This window comes from Gouania willdenowi, chromosome 9 (genome assembly GCF_900634775.1).
Source record: "Gouania willdenowi chromosome 9, fGouWil2.1, whole genome shotgun sequence".
Classification (NCBI taxonomy): Eukaryota; Metazoa; Chordata; class Actinopteri; order Blenniiformes; family Gobiesocidae; genus Gouania; species Gouania willdenowi.
The window spans coordinates 5,802,471-5,822,749 of NC_041052.1; the positions used below are offsets into that span (position 1 = coordinate 5,802,471).

At 36.2% G+C, this 20,279-nt stretch overlaps 2 protein-coding genes across 14 annotated transcripts in view; both read left to right on the top strand.

Annotated features, from left to right (window-relative positions):
* kcnip3b (Kv channel interacting protein 3b, calsenilin) overlaps positions 1-2,817 on the top strand; it is a 67,010-nt gene extending 64,193 nt beyond the window's left edge. For all 12 annotated transcript variants that reach the window (XM_028457347.1, XM_028457349.1, XM_028457348.1 and 9 more), the window contains one exon: positions 2,325-2,817. In XM_028457347.1, the coding sequence (XP_028313148.1) occupies positions 2,325-2,372 (48 nt within the window). In that variant the 3' untranslated portion in view covers positions 2,373-2,817. The remainder of the gene's footprint in view (positions 1-2,324) is intronic.
* A 2,966-nt stretch (positions 2,818-5,783) lies between these two features.
* Positions 5,784-20,279, top strand: part of slc23a2 (solute carrier family 23 member 2) — a 42,632-nt gene continuing 28,136 nt past the window's right edge. Inside the window, exon 1 of one of the 2 annotated variants that reach the window (XM_028457296.1) lies at positions 5,784-6,047. The gene's annotated coding sequence lies outside the window, so the exon portion shown is untranslated. The remainder of the gene's footprint in view (positions 6,048-20,279) is intronic. The other variant, XM_028457297.1, reaches the window with a different exon arrangement.

Below are 20,279 nucleotides of genomic sequence, written 5' to 3' on the forward strand. Positions count from 1 at the left end.
CAAGTAACTAAGAGTATTTTCTGAACAAGTTTAGTAAATATTTACTGATTCTTACTTTTTTTTCTGCAACTACACCAAACTTGCCATATTTTAACCTATTTTCATCACTTTTTCTTGCCACATTTTTGCTCCTTTTATTGCATTTTTGCTACATTACTCCCATTTCTACCACTTCTCCATTAAATTTGTAATGCCTTTTCTGCACCTTTTCTCTACTTTCAGGACATTTTCGGCACTTATAAACCCTTTACTTCTCCCCAGGCGCCGCAAAATGGCTGCCGACTGCTCTTCAGGGATGGGTTAAAATGCAGAGGACAAATGTCATATATGTGTAACAACATATATATGATCAATAAAGGCAAAAAAGCCCAATTTAATTTCCAGCAGTTTTCCCACCTAATGTCACACATATGGACCCATTGTCATTTTTAACCTAATTTCACCATATTTCAGTGAAATGGCGTCTCAGCTTTCCTTCACAACGTAACTTCTATTCACAAAGAGACCTATGCAAGATCCGCGGCTGTCAATCATTGTCATATATGACGTAAAATCCCATTTTTCAACTTCAAATAAATAAATAAAACAAACTACAGAAAAATGAGCACTTGAACACAATGTAGGATGATAATAACTAATGATCACTGCAGATTTTAGGTTTGGATAAAAATTATGTGACGAGTATTTTAACTTTTACAGTTTCACCCACATCCCATCTATTAACATTGAGGAGGCGGGGTTTATGACCAATACTGCAGCCAGTCAGCAGGGGGAGCTCTAAAAATAAAAGCTTCACTCCACCGGGAGCTTGTCCCAACATCTATGGTTTAAACTAATTATTCCAATATTGACACTTTCAACCCTTCTGTCTGTTTTTGGTCTCTAATTTACACTTTTAACCCATTTCTGTTGTTTTTAAAATCCCATTTTACCACTTTTAATCCCTTTAAATTCTCGGCTCGGTTGCTCGGCTACGGTGTCGTACCCGAGCCGCTAACTGGGGTGTCGGCGGTCGGCTTTTGACGGTGGTGGAGGGCGTTGATGCATGTAGTTCTAAGCGTGGGAGCACAAAAAGGATACCAACAGCAGAGTCCGGCGACAGAATCCAAGATGGGTCCACCTGTGGACAGTTAAGCTGCTGTGGAGAGAAGCGGTTTTTGAATGCCAAAGTATTCTCCGCCCACTCTACTTATAGTAGGTTGGACTACCTGCCGTAGATGAATACATTTCATCAGCCAATCAGGGTTGGCTTTATGAGAAAAGGCTTCTGAGATATGACGCGGAGGCGTATATTCCATAATGAGAGTTTCAAAAGAATGTTATGAAAGAGAACACAAACATGACTCAGCACTTTTTTATCCAAGTTGTGAAACATAGTATTTAATGCCCTACTTAAGGGCATTAATAGAACTGTGTCAGAGTGACAAAGAAGTGCAAATATTTGACATTAGCATGAAATGTTGACATAGTTAAAAGTTTGGAAGCTTTGAATGTTATTTAAGTGTCATATAGGATATTTTGTAATAAACATAGTGACAAAGCATTTCAAAGATTGCCTGTGGGTATTAGTTAACCAACTGATTTTTCCAGTACATACTTACTTTGACAAATATGTCACACACATTTCCACAGTGAAGCATGCATTCATAATGTCAGGGATGGGCACACAAAAATGTGATTGTCTGATCCAAGAACATATTCTCAACATTAACGTCAGCATTTAGAATAATGACCAATCAGAGCATTAACACAAGAAAAAACAAAGGGTTTATTGTTGATCTGTGAGTTTTTATCCATTTTGTGTATTTTTCTGTCATTTCGGCATTTTCTGTTGTCATGTTGTGTGTGTTTTGCGTCATTGTGTGTCTTTTCGTTATGTTGTTTGTTCTTGTTGTCATTATCAATATTTGTATTGATTAGGAAGCCTAACAAGATAACCAAGAGATGAAAAATGAATTGGATGATAGATTATATTTTTTTGTGTATTTTACAGTTGATTTAAGACATGGGTAAAAACTGACCCGTTATGATAAGAGATGCTAACAGAAAGCTAACACAAGAGGATAGTTAAGTTTTATGTTGTTATTTAATAAATGCTCAGTTATTGTGATTAATTGTAATTGAATGTTAGTAATTGAGAACATAATTGGAATTGGCTTTCAGGAGAAAAATAATTTTAATTGTAAATTGAAAAAATGCTGGTCACCGTAATCATAATTGATTTGTAATTGAAGATGGATAATTGAAGACGTCATTGTAATTTAAAAATGGAATTGACCCCAACCCTGAATTAATGACAGATCCTCTCTTTGTTTTTCCTTCAGGATGAGAACATCATGAACTCCATGCAGCTGTTTGAAAATGTGATATAAGGAATCTGGACATCCTTCGCTGTTCAACCACATTTACTAAGCCAACGCATATCGGCCTTACCTCAATTTCACAAAAATACAGGACGCCATGAAAAATAATGTAGCTCCAGTAACGATACAGAAACTGCAGTTTTTGTTTCCTCTTCATTGACGTTTTCTTTCCAGCTCCTGATTCAATGAAAATCGATGCATCTTTTGACTAGAATGAGCTTCCTGGGTTAAATGTGATTGCCCTTATCAACGCAACACACTAGCTCTTTATACTTTACTGTCAAACATAAGGAGACACATTAGCAATCGACAAAAAAATTATAATAATTGAGACTTTTCACTGACTTGAGCCCACATGGATGCTAGCTTTAGCTCAACCTTATGCACACCCACGTACACATAACGGGAGTTTTCAAGGAAAACCACAAAAAAAAAATACAAATACAAATAAAAGTGACACACAAAAAGAGAGCATGTTTGTCATGGAAAAAATGTGATGTGGAATTAGCTTGCACTACAATTGTATGACTATGTATTATATATATGCCTGCGACGAAGGCACTGTACATAAACCTGCACCTGAAACACTGACTGACTGATGACAGGAAGTGTGTATATACACAACGTTTAGAGATGAGTAGAAATATTCTGCATTGTTCGTCTCAAGTGCTGCACAGGCTGATGAAAAAGGACCAGGGTTGAATCATCTTCGTTTAGTAGGAATTCACAGCGTTAACTCAGTTGAATATATTGTTGATTATGTTTATGATTATGGAGTGTTATTTCTTTGAGTTAAATTAGATCATTCAAATATCTTTCTCTTCTTTTATATTTTAGAAATGACAGTCTGCACCGTACTGTGAAGAAACAGTGAGACTTTGAATTATGTTCCTACCCTCAACTACTTATGTCTTGAGTATGTGCGAGCAGAGCATGCTGACTCTAAGTGCCACAGTATTGTGTACAGTATATTAGGACCTCTGTGATGTCTGGTAATTAAAGATGCTGTCTACAGTTACCAACAGTGTGGTTTCATTTATTCGCTAACGACTGCTATTGAAAATCCTCAAATAAACTACAGTACTGTAGTTTAAAAAAAAAAAAAATGGACCATGGACACAGGGTTAGGGTCAAATACAATTTTTAATTACAGTCTTCAATTATTCATGTTTTAGTCAAGAATTTTTTTATTAATAACTAATTATTATTCATAATAATAATTTGTAATTTTAATAATGTTTCAGTTGACATTTAAAAGTGAAATGTGTCTCCAATTTTTCATTAATAAAATGTGTCCGTTTTAGAAATAAAGATTAGCCCTTGCTTAGAATAGTAAAGAATATACTTAATTTTATCCCACAGTGGGGAAATGAACATGTTACCATAGACACGAGGAGCGAACAAGCAAGAAAATGAAATACAAAAAGCAGAAAGGAAATTTAGGGAAAAAATAAATATCAGATATAGGCCAAGATAACAGTACAAAAATTAAAGAAATAAGCGGAAAGTGGGGTTTCCTATCATTTCCAGTTTGATTGAATTTACATTTACAGTAGTTATTTATTTCTGCCAATGAGAGTTCACTCTCACAATCTTATTTTAAAGATTTGGAAATTGATGAGGTGAAGCTTTTAATATGAATCATGAATTTTCTTGCACTTTCTCTGATCAAATTTAAATGTGTAGACATTTCTATTAAATGAACTGATATAATCTTCAATTATTTAGGATAACGTTAACAGTATGGCGTTAGATTTGTGTCTTAATCAATCAATCAAAAAATTATAATAAATCACTTCCATAAAAAAAATAACCTGTTTAAATACAAAGAAAAATTTAAGACCCATCTCAAATATTTCCATTTTTATTGATATGTTTTTCTTTATTAATGAAGTCAACTTTTTTATATATTTGAGCCTTATTATGGTTATGTACATTTGTGTCTTTATTAGTCAATCCAAAAAAAAAAAAAGAATTCAAAGAAAAAAAGTGTTCATATTTAATTATTTGGATCTCAAATATTTCTGTGCATTTTGTTGAAATTGATTATTATTCATGGTTTCTTTTTTAACATAGTATAATTAAATGTCCAATAGCTCATATTTACCCATAATATAATATATTCAGGTCATCTTTCTCCAAGCCTATTTTTTTTTTTTTGGAATAAACAGTTTTAGAACATCTGATTTCAACGTAATATAAATCTAACAATAATACAAGCAAGTACGTAAGTGATTAGACAAATCAGATATAAATAACTATGACACTCAGATTAACGTTTAAAAAGACAGTTTGACCAAAACGCACAAAATGTAAATCATTAACAAATATGAATAATTCTATTTTAAATATTAAACTTAATACACATTAAACAACTCGTGTACAAATCAAATAAACCGACACAATAGACCCCTAAATGATAAACAATAATAATGAATAAATCACTAATCTTGAACATAATGTGTGTTGCTTTATAACAGCAGTGAATGTCATCTTTAACTAACTATAATAACTGATCGTTTGATTTGTAAATGTAAAACATTTTCTAATTAAAAGAATACTGTTAGATGTAAAATATTAAAATCTATGCTTTGACCTATAGCATTTGTGTATGTTTTTATTTTTGATGAGCTCATGTTTGACCCTAACAAGGGAGGAGAAACACTAGATAACAAAATAAAATAAAAACGCTGAGAAAACAACTGTAGATGAGTGCCTGTTATTTCCTATTCACTTGATATTGTTGTTGATTCATTTTCTGTATAACTTTGTATGCAATCTCAGGTACTGAATACGAGAGTATCTCAAAACTCTAACAATTTTAACACTTTTTTTCTATGATTGAAAATACTTGTTTATTTTTTCAATTAAAAGTCCACTTTTTATGATTGAAAAGTTTTTTGTTTTTTTTCTCAAATATTTCCTTTTTTATTGAAGTCATCTTTTTTGTATTTGGGCCATATATTCATTGAATAATAAAGACAAATCTACCTTCATATAACGAACGGTTCTGTTATCAAACATCGTGCTCAGACAGTTACATCAGCAGATTACCAAACACTGAGGCCAGTCGATGCATTACAGAGGACAACCTCTAGGTGTCACTGTGGCGGTGGGATGTGTCTGTGGCGCTGTTCCTGGGGGTGTACTGTAGAGGGCGTCCTGTAGTGTTTGGTAACAATAGTTTAGAAAACGTCGAAGCCATTGGTTGATCTGACTTTGGAAAATTACTGTCAGCTTATGCAAGTGAGGAGGTTATTATCACAGAAACAGGCACAATCATAGCCATCTTCACCGGGAGGAGGGGGGCGGCCCTGCGTCACCGGCAGCTCGATAACGATTGGCTCCAGCGCTTCTGACAGGCGGCGCGAGAGGATGTCTGCTGACGTCACGGATAATATGAGCATGCGCTGTGAGCAACGTCAACCCCGTGGCTTTATTAAAGTCCGTCTGCCTGTATCGCACCAGACACTTTGGCTCACTACCGTGTCCTCCGGAGCTCACGCGGACCTACCTAGCGGGCAGTGGTGACCTCTCCCCACGCCTGAGTGTGAGTGAACACCCGCCGCTGCTGCTCGTCTCCGCCACGGGGTCAACGACACCAAGCACGGTGACAAGCCGACGGACGTAACCTAACGCCTACCGAGGAGGGAAGCGGGCTTTCTCGTCTCCTACAGCAGGCAGGTGAGCCCAAAAACGAGCCGTTACCTGGGACAGCTTACATACATATGGGGGTGTGTTTGAAACACCAGCTCGGTCCTCTTTCCGGGTCCGGGCTCCAGGTAGCTCCGGTGGGATGTGACAGCTGTGAAGCAGGGACGGTGGTACCGGTGTGTGCTGATGCTCAACCGTGTCCCTGAGCATCAAGGCCCCAGGCAGCAGCACTCACCATCGGCCTTGATCTTCTCTCTCGTTAGCAGCCCTGAAAAGATAAGCTTATCCCTTTAAATATGACTTATCTCCTCTGAAGGCCACATGCCTGGAGGACTTCTGATAACAGAGGTTTAAAATACAATATGATCCATCAGGTGTCCAGTTTGGTTCCTCTGCTTTAGTTAGTGTAAAATCGAAAGAAAAAACACAGTATCTTACAAATATCTATTCTTCATAGTGGTTCCCAAACTTGGGTACGTGTACCCCTCGGGGTACTTGAACACCTCCCAGAAGGTACACAGAAACATTTAATTTTTAACATCATACATTTTCTTTTATATGCACACAGACATTTTTATTTATCCATCATTAAAAATGTGTAGCACAACTCAAAAGGTGAAGTTCAAATTTTAAAACGAGCAACACGTTAGAAATAAATAATAATAATAATAATAATAATAATAATAAAGAAATAAATGAATAAAAAGGCTTAAATTCAAAGTTAATTTTGGATGAGACACAGGAAAAAGTTTAGACAAGTCTGCAGACACAAATAAATAATGTATAACATAAAGTAAGGGGTACTTGCGATAAGAAATAATGGCTAAAGGCAGGCATACACTGTGCGATTTTTGGCCGATTTTTGACTATTTTGTGGGATCGTGCGAGTCTCTGCTAGATCGAGTGTCGTGTAGTATACATGGGGTCACGAGAATCGATTAACACCTCAGCTCCCGATCAACAATCGTAGGTCGTAAGGATTTCAAACATGTTTGAAATCCAGTCGTTCCTCGTGAGTCGTGCGCACTACCGGAAAATTATTTTTTGCTTAAAAAAAAACAATTCATTTATGTTTATTTTTTTCATTTCAAAGTGAACGAACACGTGTTTTATTTGTTTATTGGATTATGTTCGGGTTAGGGTTATAATCTCAGTATGTGACACCGGTACATGTAGCAATAAAGTTGGGAAAACAATGCACTAGTCTTAAATTATGTCATACCACTTGAATAACAAACATTTGTTGCGATCGTTCCTGGTGGGCGTTCGGCAGCCATGCTTTACTGAAAACAAGTTCGCACTGTGCACGTGCTTCACTATATATTGCGTTAGCCAATGAGGAGGCTCCTTTGTGGGCTCTGCTCACCCCTCCTTTCTCTAAATCATGTGACTGGAGCTGGAGGGGGTGACTGCCAAGATTTGGTTTTCCGGGATTTTATTAACTAAAATACTTAATCATAAGGCACAGACATCACGCAGATGTACAATTTTTTCAGAAATGATTACTTTTACGATATACTATATGATGCTAATCTTTTTTTTTTTTTTTTTTTTGGATTTCATTTGTTTTTTCTTTCTCACTTCTTTCATTTTGTCTTGGGGAAGCCAAAATGCTTCCACACTTCTGATTTAAAACACGGTGGTGCGTCCAGAATTTCAAATTCTAATAGATGGCACCCTTTTCCGTAAAAAATTATTTATTTTATTTAAAGTATTGCGATTCAATTTCACAGTATCGACATGAACCGTGACACCTTTGAATCAATTTTGAACTGCCTCACGATAAGTCTTTACATTCCTAGTTTTTTTATTTCCTCTTCACTTTGACATAAGTTGTAAATCAGGCTTTTATGGTAGGATTGTTAGACCATGGCAGGGTTTCCTTTTGGTTTTCATGGCTTTCTGAAGTTAAACAGTTAAATATCATATGTAGTGAGTTGGATGGACACGTAGTCATTATAGTGAGCAGCAGCGTCATGCCGAGTCACTTTAGGGTCCAAGATAATGACACATTTAGTCTGTCATGATGCTCCAAGTCTGGGTTGGTTTAGAATTCATCTATTTACGGGTTGACCTGTGTCACGTGTATGAAATAATTAATACAAAGTTTTACACGTTATTTACAATTCATGTCCCCCGTGGTCACTTTCTATAAATAATTTATGTTATTGAATATGCTGTTTAAGAAAAGTTGTCTTACTATAGTTTTGAAGGATTTTATAGTAGTATATCATTAATAAATATTTTATAAATCAGATAGTCCAATCAAATTGATTCATATGATGAGATGTCAATAAAGGTAAATGCCTTTGTTTTGTGTAACGTGTGATCTCCCAAGCTTATGTAGTGTTGCTCATTACACTGAATTCAGCAGCTGCAGCAGTACTTGGAACTATTATTTTGAAAAGCATACAGTGATTAGTGACGCGTAATGTCTTGTGGATCTTTGTGAAGCGAGTCTAGCCGAGGATCACCTCACAGGATGCTGGGGCAGACTGGGCCATGAACAGACCCAGGATCAGACTCAAGTTACAGAACTGGGTCGTAGAAATGCATTCCTGGATCTGTTAGTAGCATGTGATTGAGATTATACTGTAGTGCTGGGTCACTGTACTATTTATCCTGGGTGTGTGTGTGGGTGGGTGGGGGGGGGGGGGGGGTTGATGCGCGGCTTATGGTAATTAGTAGGTACTGTTGTTTTTTGGGTTTTTTTCTCCTTAGATTGTTATTTTTATTTTTTTGCTAGGTCTGTGGAGTGCACTTTCATGAATTTCATTTTAGATAAATGTCAGACCTAAGTTGAAGTTTACATTGTTTTTTGTAACCATAATTGTGTCGTTTTTAGAAAGCGGCACATTTAGTTTTAGTCATAGTCTTAAAGCTGATGTCCGGAGATTCTGAGAAATCTGTTTATGTATTGTATCATTCTTTTGAAATGCGAAAAAATACCTAACTAGTCTTTTACTGTGGTCTACTGTCGGTAGACATTCATATACATTAATGTATATAAGTCCTTCCTTCGTCCTATGGACCCCTATACAAATGGAAACGTTCGCTGAGTGCGCACAGCCAATAGACTTCGACATCCTAATTTTGAGACTGTCAATCAAAGTGAATGCGGAACTGTGCACGGAAACAAGGCCGTGCGTCACAACAGCAAACAGATAAATATGATTTTGGCTCCTACTTGACCCATAGACCTATATCAATGTGTCCTTTTTATGTTCCACGATGTGCATGCAGAAAAGTAGAGGCATGGCTTCTGGTAAATTGGCAGAGGCAGTGGGAGGAAGTGAAGCTGTTTTGGGCGGGACATCGAAACGTTTCTCAGAAATTCCAGATATCAGCTTTAATGTAACTTGGTTTTAGTCAAAATGTAGTCATTAGGACTGTTTCAGTTATTAATTTAGTAATAGTAATTTTCGTCAAGTTAATTAAGAATTTTAGTCAGCTAAGTCTGTAACCGATAGTTGACTAAAATATACAGGGTAAGACTTTATGCATTTTTTAAAATTCATCCCATGTGACAAAATTATAGTTTTGTTTTTATTAGTTGATGAAAATATAAATATGTTTTGGTATAGTTTTCTTTCACACTCATTGTTTAAATTGGTAATCCTAGTCTAGGTATTATCAATTTTAAAAATGTTGTCTACAAAATCTGTGACAAATTTTTAGACAACAGAATTAACACTACACAATATCACTATGGAACCTAATGTGAGATTAGAACTTCCTTTAAGTGCATATTTATGTGAGAAGTCTAACATTTTAAAGACCTGATGAAGATGAAGCCACATATTGATGATTGACGGCACTTCCTTTAATCATTTTTATACAAGCTTTTTTTTTTTGATCTTTCATTGTTTTTAGCCTTTGATATTTTTCACATTGTGAGGTGAAGTGAACTTACATTGCTATAGAGTGAAAGGACCTGACTTAAACAGTATAATAATAAAGTGATGGGTATCATTCAGTTCACTGGGTTAGAAGTTTACAAGTTCTCCTGATGTTTTTACGAGCCGACTAGCACTGAATAGTTTTGAAAGGGTTCAAAATGTACATTTTATGTTCAATGGAGTCTATAAAAATTCCAGTAGAAGTGACCGTGTCCTTGTGATGGACTTTTAACCTGTTGATTATACATTATCCTCCGTTTGAGTTAGCTTGAATAAAGTCTCTAACCATTGTGTATCCTGCAACCTGATAACCTTTTCTCAAATTTCTGTTGTGAAAATCCTAACTGCTTTTAAGGGAAAGCCTGAACTTGAGAACACACCTGTAATATGTACAAACTGTTTATCCGTGCACAGCAGTGATTCTTTCAAAGGGGAATTGGAAAGTATGTATTAGGGATGTAACGATTCACTCAACTCCCGATACGATTCGATTCACGATACTGGGTTCACGATATGATTCTCTCACGATTTATTTTACAAAATGGGACTGTACACAAATGATGACTGAAAAATATTCCTTTATTTTTTGGGGGGAAAAAAATTATACTGTTTTCCTTTTATTATTCCGCCCGCCGCCAACACTTCTGGATAAAAAAAAAAGTACTGCAATTCAATTTTCACAGTTTTGATGTGAATCGTGATACCTATGAATCAATTTTAACTGCCTTACAATTAATCGTTACATCCCCAGCATATTTTCATCTGTTCCCAAAAAAGATAATTTTTTTTAGTTATTTTATAAAACTGTAGGCTCTGTCATTTCCGATTCACTAAAAATAAACACACTATAATAACGCCTCCCATTTTCCGTACTTATGGAAACCCCAGAAATAATTATTCTAAAACAGAAAATGCTATCCGGACCGGAACTTGTTTATTCATTTATTTTTAAATCTGACCCTAACTTGACATGGAATTTCCAATTGCATGTTTTGGGATGTCTTGCATTTACATAGTCTTTGCATTTGCTCTATTTTTCCCCTGGAAAAAGGGTGACTGAATGTCTAGCAACTAAACAAATGTCAATTTTTTTTGCTTGTTATCTCGTTCAAAATCTTGCATTACGAGTTACGGTTCAACGAGTGATCATGTTATCCTGTGACTGAAAATGAGTGCAGAGCTTCATCTGAAGTGTTTTCAATGTGTTGTGATGAACAGATTATGGGTACATTCACCAGTAATTCACATTACTGGTACAAAGTCGGCAGAAATATTTAGGGCTGTAGTCAACCAAGGAAATGGTTGGTGGACCAAGACTATGGCACAAGTAGCGATTAGTCGACCAAAAAAAAAAAAAATAGAGGATGAGAATGAATGAGCTGGTGCAGAGGAGGACGAGGAGAAAGAAACATCCATCTCCATCATCCATCTTCTCCCGCTTAGCCGTTTCCGGGTCGCGGGGGCAGCATCCTCAGTAGGGAGGCCCAGACTTCCCTGTCCCCGGCCACTTCCTCCAGCTCTTCCGGGGGGACCCCGAGACGTTCCCAGGCCAGCCGAGAGACATAGTCTCTCCAGCGTGTCCTGGGTCTTCCCCGGGGCCTCCTTCCGGAGGCACGTGCCCTGAACGCCTCACTAGGGATGAAACAGAGAGAAAGAAACAGAGAGAAATATTTTGTTTTGGCATTTTGTGGTGCTGATTTGCTTTTAAACACAGACCATTTATGACATGAACCTTATTCAAGCTTTGACCAGAACCCGACAAAGCAAAAGTGAAACTTACAGGTCTGACGCATATTAGGTATTTATATCAGAGCCGACCTGAAACGGACAATTAAAACCTATTTTTTCCTCATATAAATGACATATTTAGGTTTGATTTAGTTGTAAACCTGCTTTTATTAATAAACTGTTGATGTCAACTTCAGATCAGCGCATGGGGAAACAAACGTACGTCAAACACAGGTGCGCTCCGCTATGCCAAAGACAGCAGTGGATCTATTTTCATAATCCATGTATCAAATATAAGGATAATCCATGTTCTTGTGCAGAAAAAGGACTGATTTGACAGTGGGTGTTTGTTCCCTCTCTGCTCTGATCTGCACTGAGGACAGTGCAGTGACAGCTGAAGCGCAACACTTTTTTTTTTTTTTCCTTTTTGCAGCGCAGCACGCACTTATAGAGAGCTGTTGCTGGACATAAAATCATGTTTAGGCATTACATACATTATATTGATATTTAATCCTTATCACCTATATAAGTGCATTGCATCTTTTTTTTTTTTTTTTTATGCTATTGAAACTGATACTGTTGCTGGTCGACCACGACGTTGTCGACCAATTAGTCAAGCAAACAATAAAACTGTTCAACCAGCCAAAAAAATCCACATTATGCTCAAACTTGTTCTGGATACAGTATCCACAATACCTGCTGGGCCATCTCCAAAAATCAAAGCTGTACTTTCTTTTGACATTGTCTATTCAATTACCAAATTTCATTTAAATCTGATGAGAACTTTTTGAGATATCCTGCTAAAAGACAGATGAACGGGCAGACATTGGTGAAAACATGACCTCTTTGGCAGAGGTAAAAAGTGAATATTATCTCTCTCTCTCTCTCTCTCTCTCTCTCTCTCTCTCTCTCTCTCTCTCTCTCTCTCTCTCTCTCTCTCTCTCTCTCTCTCTCTCTCTCTCTCTCTCTCTCTCTCTCTCTCTCTCTCTCTCTCTCTCTGTGTGTGACCACACAGGTTGTGCTGTACACTGTTAGTGCTGGTGCCAATCCTGACTTACTGTAAATGCAATGTACACATTTGACTGGAAAGTCTCTCACTGGCATAGACGAACAAGGTTGTGTCACTAGCTACACAGCCTTGGAGAAAACATGCAATATGCACAAAATCATTGGCTTTAAACAACAGCCTCTGTGCAGTGAGCCAGCAACTATAACCACTGTCCATTTGATTCACATTAAACAAGTACAATAAGAGTTTTTCTTTCAACAGAAGCCTAGAAATCATTATATTTAGAGAATGTAGTGGAGAAAACAAAATGAACAGTATTTTCTGTGAACCAATGACTTTCTTTGTAACTAGATGTAAGGATGAAATAATTGATTCAGCTCCGACCCAGATTCGGTGTCTCACATGTGGACTACAGTCTTATGACATGTCTTAGGGGCAGATAATTCTAAATGAGACTCTCGCCCTACATTGTGTGTAAATTGATGCATAACTTAATTAGCACCTTGGCTGAGAACTAGTGGAAGAAAAACAGTGCATTAAAAGGATTGGTACTATGTAGGATTTCTGAATGTAAGAGAGCGACGTTTGTATTGTAACTTGTCCTAATTCAAATGTTGACTTTTCAAATTGTGACAAATATCGCTCTACCACACTTTCAGCACTTTATGGAGCTGATTTTTCTTAGTTACTTACAGCATATTGTTCCGATACAACTTTTTCGCTTCTGTTGATACCAGTATTGCGAGTCATACATACTTTAACTCCTTATTTTGTAGTGTGTAATGTTAGCAAAGGTTTGATCAAGTGACATGATTCAAGCAGAGAACAATAGTCGGCAACATGTATTCAATTAAATGTAACTTTCTTTATATATCGCAAATAACAACAGTAGTCATCCCAAAGTGATATCAAAATATAAAATTCTTAAAAGACAAAGGAAAAAAAATAATAAATCCACATGAACAAGCATCAGCGACAGTGGGAAGAAAAAACTTGCTTTTAACAGAAAAATCTCCAGCAGAACCAGGTTCAGAGGAATGAGGAAAACTGACCCATTAATTATTAACCATTCGGTTACTTACATTTTAACCTAAAACAGTAAATTAGAAGACCCTGAAAGCTAATATCAAGAAATCCAATAAAAACAAAAATATATGGGCAAAATTTTCATTAAGGGGCACATTTAAGAAAAAAATTATGCAGCCCCGGCACTTTTTAACGTACTGTTTTCAGGAACAATTTTACCCTGTGAAATATCAAGTGTGTATTGCTTAATAAAGCAGAAAAATCCTAGCTTTCTAGTTACACTAGTTTTTTTGTAATGCAGGTTTGATTGACGATCACTTTTAATTCCCACTCCGTTATCATCAACCGTATCCATGGAAACCTGAGGACAACTTTTTGACTTACATTTTTCAAAAGGCAATAAAGGACATTTGGTATTGCAACAGAAACCATTGAGTTGTATCTCAGTGTTTGATGGCTGCCTGTGACCAACTGTCATATTTTCCTTTCTACTGAAAGACGTTCGTCATTCAACCCCATGTTAAACAAAACATTTGCAAGAGTTCAGCACTGTTGCTATGCTACTCATACAGCACAGCTAACATGGAAAACTAAGTGAGCTACTGCAACCTTTATATTCCATGATTTTCAACAAACCAAATGTGCACTTAATAAAAAAAAAAAATTCCATACATTTTTAAAGTGCAAATGACCACAAAAAATTTTTTTTAGAAGATCCTAAAAATAACAACTACCTGTAGATATAAAGTTCTGTCACTCAGATATTAGATTCAGGCTGATATAATCCAATTGTTTTTGCTGATAACGGACCAATATCCAAAATCAATATAGATTCGGGACATGCTTAATATTATATTTTTAGTCACTTAATGGCACCATTGTAAATAATATACCAAATTACTTATTTTTGTCTACATACAAAATACATCATAAGGCTGTGCTGTAGTTTCAGTGGCTTTGTTGCGCTAAATCTGTCACTTCCTTCAATCCTTCCTGGTTAGTGTAATGTACCCACCTTGGGGCGTTTCATTCGTCACTTTAATGCTGCTTTTTGAAAACTTAGTGCTGATAATCATTCCTGAGTTTTTGTCCTGGTTGCCTGTGGAGCTTCATTTGCTGATAATCTGTCATTGAGGTGAGTCTCATACTCACTGATCTGTAACATCCGTGGCTTCAGGCTTTGCTGGAAAGGCACGTGCTTGTTAGAATTTGAATTGTTGACTCATGTACTTGACAGTTAATATTTATAATCTCAGTCAGCAACTGCTCCTGTAATTTAGATCATCATTAACTCAGTAAATCTGAATATTGTTTTTTCTGTTGTTGAATATTATACATTTAATAAACATTTCTTCTTAAACGGATTCTCCTGTTTTTACAAATGCGGCCTAAAACCTTTGAAATGCACTTATTTGAAGATCTATGCCTAATGAAACACATTATTTTGCACCATATTTGTTTTATTAACTTTTAAAAATGGGACAACTTTAGCGTTTTAAGGCCTGTGTTTCGCCGTCTTGAAATCACATGATTGATGATGTCACACGGCCCCATTTGCCTGTAAACATCCCATTGTTTCCTATTGGAGTGAAGCAATAAGTCTGCTTTTTTAGCAGCTTTTTCAGTCAAAATGCCAATGTGTGCTGCTTTTAGTTGCTCTAAATAATCAGTAAATGTTGAATATGCTAATGTAAACCTCTATTTACTGAAAGGAAATTTAAAGAAAAATTGTGACTAGAGAAAATCTGTGACCGTAGGGGGTGACAGTTCCAACTCTGGTTTTGTAGTAGAAAATGAAGCAGAGAAGACGAGCTCTCCTCAGGGACATTTACTCTCCCTTAAACAGTGCGCAGCTGATGCTCTGATGGCTGAAGTTGGTGAGTAATTGCAGACTGTTTATTTTTAGTCAGTTTATTAAGAATTTATGATAAAATGCAGTAGAACCAAAAAGGGTTTAATCTGCCAAGTTTAGTTTTAATTTGCTAAATTAAAACCTAGTTTAGTACTTTTAAAAAAAAATTTAAGATTCTGAGTATTGAATTCCACCAAACCAATTTTTCCCTGTTAACTTGTTTCTAATGAGATTCAGTATATTTACAATTTGAAAAATATAAATGTCTGCCCTGATCTTGTAGTTTGAGCATTTTAGCTTGATAATTAAGTAAAAGTAATAATGCTTCAACAAGGAGTCATGTCCACTGCAGTGGTCTGGCACCGCACGGTTAACAGGATTTAATCAATCTTAAAACAACAACGGTTACTTTTTCACTTTCCCAGTTGTGTTTGATGGGAAAGAATGGCTTGTTGAGCAGGAGGGGGTGACCTATAAGGGACGTGTACAGTTACATTAAAGAGCTAGTTTGTCTGAGAACAAGTGTGAGAATCTCCAGTCGTTCATGTGGAGCTGGTGTCATGCTGTGTGGACTTTGGTGTTGCTTGGATATGGGGAATGAAGCACAGTCAAAGAGCAAATATCTCTGCCCTTATCTAAATATAACTTTTATTTCTTTAGCAACGTGAGAGTCTTTCTTCTGTGTGAATTCAAACTACTGTCAGATTATGTTTTTGGCAGACTTTAGAGCAGGAAATTTGATCTTGAACTGACCTAAACTCCCTCTAATAAAAGGTGCTGAAGTCATTATAAAATCCAGTTTGGTGTTGTACCGTTGCATAGTTACAACCAACTCTTTAGAGGCATTTTCCTAAGCTAATTTTTTAAATTTTATAACCTCTAGTGCAGTGCCCGTTGGAAGTATGTATTCATATAGTGGGGGCTTAAGTAGAGTGGTCAATTATGGCCAAATGAGTGTGTTTGAAGGTTGGATGTACAAAGAGGTGTACATACTCTGTACTCTGTAATGTTACAGAATAAAGATGTATTTATGGGTTTAATTCTATGGGAGATGTGCATGAAAAATGTGGGGTTTTTTTTTACTCATTTTTATATTTTTTTGTTTGGTGTATTTTTCTGTAATGTGTTTTTTGTCATGTGTATTTTTGTCTGTTGTCTTTTTGTGTATTTTTTGTATAATTATTGTTTTTTGTTACCATTGTAGTGTAATTCTGGAGTCATTTTGTGTATTTTTGTATCTTTTTTGGTGTAGTTTTATGCATTTCTGTTGTCATTTTGTGTGTAAATATTTAAATCTCTGTATTTTCACTCATTTTCAAATTTTTGTTGTTTGGTATATTTTTCTGTAATATGTTTTTTGGAGTAATTTTGTGTGTTTTTTGGAGCCTTTTTGTATATTTTTGAGCATTTCTGTTGTCGTTTTGTGTACTTTTTTGTTTAAATATTGTTTAGTTTTTGTTATATTTTACTCATTTAGTATATTTTTATTATAAATACCTTATGTATGTGAAGGTGTGTTGCTACCTCCATCTCTCACACATGCGCGCGCATCAGCCGTGCGCATGCACATAATTCGTCACAGATTGTTGAGATAAAAAAGAGACCTGGAAGTACCACGAAAAATAGATGTTTTGCAACACCAAAATCACAACTCCCTCTCTAAACTGCTCTGTGTGAGTTCAGCATGTACATCTCGGCACTCTCACCTGCGTGTGTGTGCATCATAGCTGCTAGTATCTTAACACATTTAATAATATAAGAAGAAACACTTACTCTTGCACAGAACAAACGATAATCATCGTGGAGCTGTGTTGTGGACCCATCCGCTCACAAAAAAGTTGCGTTCCTCTGTCTGAAGAAGCAGATAGTTTGTGATGAGATCGGCTATTGGCTGTCCCCTCAGTCGCTTCCCCGGAGGAAGTAGAGTCTGTGACCCACGATTTAAAGGAAGTTTGGGATCACAGGAATAATTTATTTAAAATAAATAACCATGAAAGAGTAAACAACCATAAAATATTAACTTAAATAACTTTTAGCAGTACAAAAACTATTTTTGTATTGACCTTTTTTAAACCCAAACAAATTGTGACACAATGACGTCGTATGACCCGGAACCGGAAGTAGCGCACTCAATACCTCACTCACTCATGTTAGTCAGGTATGAACCCAGCAGGTCTCGCAGATCTATGGACACAGGTCAGATAGTGGAGCCCAGAGTTCCCAGTAAACATGGTGATGCTGCTTTTAGTTGTTATGCTGCAAAGAAGTGGAACAAACTGCCAGCAGAGCTGAAGTCAGCATCACATGTGAACATTTTAAATCAAAGTTAAAGGCACTTTTTTTCTCTACTGCGTATGATTGAGAGAGAGAGAGATTTTTGGTCATGTTGCTGATGTAATGTGTTTGATGATGATTTGAATTGATTTTACTGATGATTTTAAATGTTCTTATTGATTTTAAACAATTGAATGTTTTATCATGTAAAGCACATTGAGTTGCCTTGTGTATGAAATGCGCTATCCAAATAAATTTGTTGAGAATGGGAATCGAAAGTCAGTTCTTTCTGAGAACCGGTTGCCTGTTAATCCAGTTTGTTTGCTTGTATTTCAACTCCGCGAACACCAAGTGAAGCTCCTCCTCCACTATATAGTTGTTTTTTCCACCGCGGAGATTCTACCTCCTCCACCCGCTGCTGTGCTGTTTGTAGCATCTCTGTTGCTACGCTAGTCACTTCCGGGTTCTGTACACTCGCGCAAAAGTTGCATCTTGCACGGACTTTTTTTTCAAACAACAAACTTCAGTAAGAACACAGTAACATACACCTCATCGCCAGTTTATCCTCCTAACAAATAATCAGACATGGGAGGGGGACTGGTACTGATCGTTGTCTTTAGTTTGCTCTTTCACACTGGTTCACATACACGGCTGATGGCATCACATGTAACAACAGGGACAACAGTTCCATTTGTATAAATGTAAACAAAGGCTAAACTAAAGCTTTACTGTATAAATACATGCCAAATGCAGCTGTACTTTTGGTTTATGTTCATTTTTACAGAAGAAAAATTTGTTTTATGTCTGAATTAGTTTTGGATCAAGTTGTTCAAGTTCAAAAGGAGCACTGTAAATATTCTCATATGTTTGTAGCCAAAATGTGTCATATGTTGTAATAATAATATTTATAATTCATCAATTGTATATAGCGCTTTTGTATATATTATTATCCAGTGAAAACAATCTATACCTGGTGGATTATAATAGAGCTGATATCCCTGCACAAAATTAAAGAGACAAAGATAGTATAATAAAGACTTAAAGCTAACAAATCAATTTGTATTATTTAATTCCCACTCAATGAGAATCGATAAGAGAATGGGTAATGAATCGAATTGATGAGCAGTATCGATAATGGAATCGGAATGGCTAAATTCTTACCAATTCTCATCCCTACTCACTGTAACTCACTCTCCACTCATGCTGAAACTTGAATCTCATACGTGTCTTAGATGACAGTCTCATGCTGATATGTAAATAGTTTCAAAGGGCTGTCAACTCAACTTCAAGCCTCACAATGATTTGCAAAATATGTTTTCTTGGCAAGCAAAGCAACTTTAACTTGCTCGTCCTTAAACTTAATAGGAGTGTGTGTATGATACAGTAGAAATGTGACTGCATGTTGTTGAACGTAGCCAGGAAAATGAAATGTATGCAAAACTTAGAGCTAGATTCAAAACAATGGATTCTACCACTGATTTAATGAGAGAAATATAAGCAATAGTCTGTCCCTCGTGCATGTATCAACTAGTGTTTGGATAGATGCAACTGAAGGCGGGAATGTTTTCATTTCATTATATATGGCGCGAGTGTGAACAGGTCATCTGATAAAAACATAGTTTCTAAGTGTAGACAGGATGTGTACAACCTTGACCTTAAATAAACCAACAGGAGCATCGTAAAAGCAGGCTTGGGTTACAGTTGGAGACCAAAGATGCTCCTCATGTGTAGTTGTCTATGGTGCTGATAAAAATCCATAAAAAGTAAGCATGAATATAAATCTACTCAACCTCAAAGTAATTTTGTGCGGCCACCAAAATCACAAAATGAAAAAACAAATAAAAATACAGGAAATGATTCTAAAAACACACAAAACAGCAACCAGAAACTACAAAAACAAATATGCACAAAATGACTCCAAAAACACAAAAACCTAAAAAATAAAAAAGTGACTCTGAAAACACACAAAAAACTAAAATTTACATAAAATGATTCCAAAACACAAAAAATAACAAATATACACAAAATTACTCCAAAAACACAGAACAAAATCCAAAAACATATTATAGGCACACAAAACAACAACAAATGCATAAAATGACTTCAAAAAACAACAACAAAAACTCACAATGACAAAATACAAAAATGATGTATATTTAAAACCAAAGCAGACTAAAAACCTTTGTTCTCAATGCTGACAAGATGAATGTTGATAATGTGGCCCTCGGATCTTACAATCACATTTTTGTGGCCCCTGCTCTGATACAAGTTATCCATCTGACATGGTGAATCCTGGAAAGGATGCCAGTCTTTCTCTATGTTTGGTCTGTGACAGACAACATTCATAAACACATTCACTCCTACAGAAGCAACACGTATGTATTTAAAGTTGAAGGACTGGAGAACATGCAAACTCCAGTGAAGTCGTATGTCCACAGTAGAAGTTAATGCTTGGCTTTTGTGCTGTGAAATTA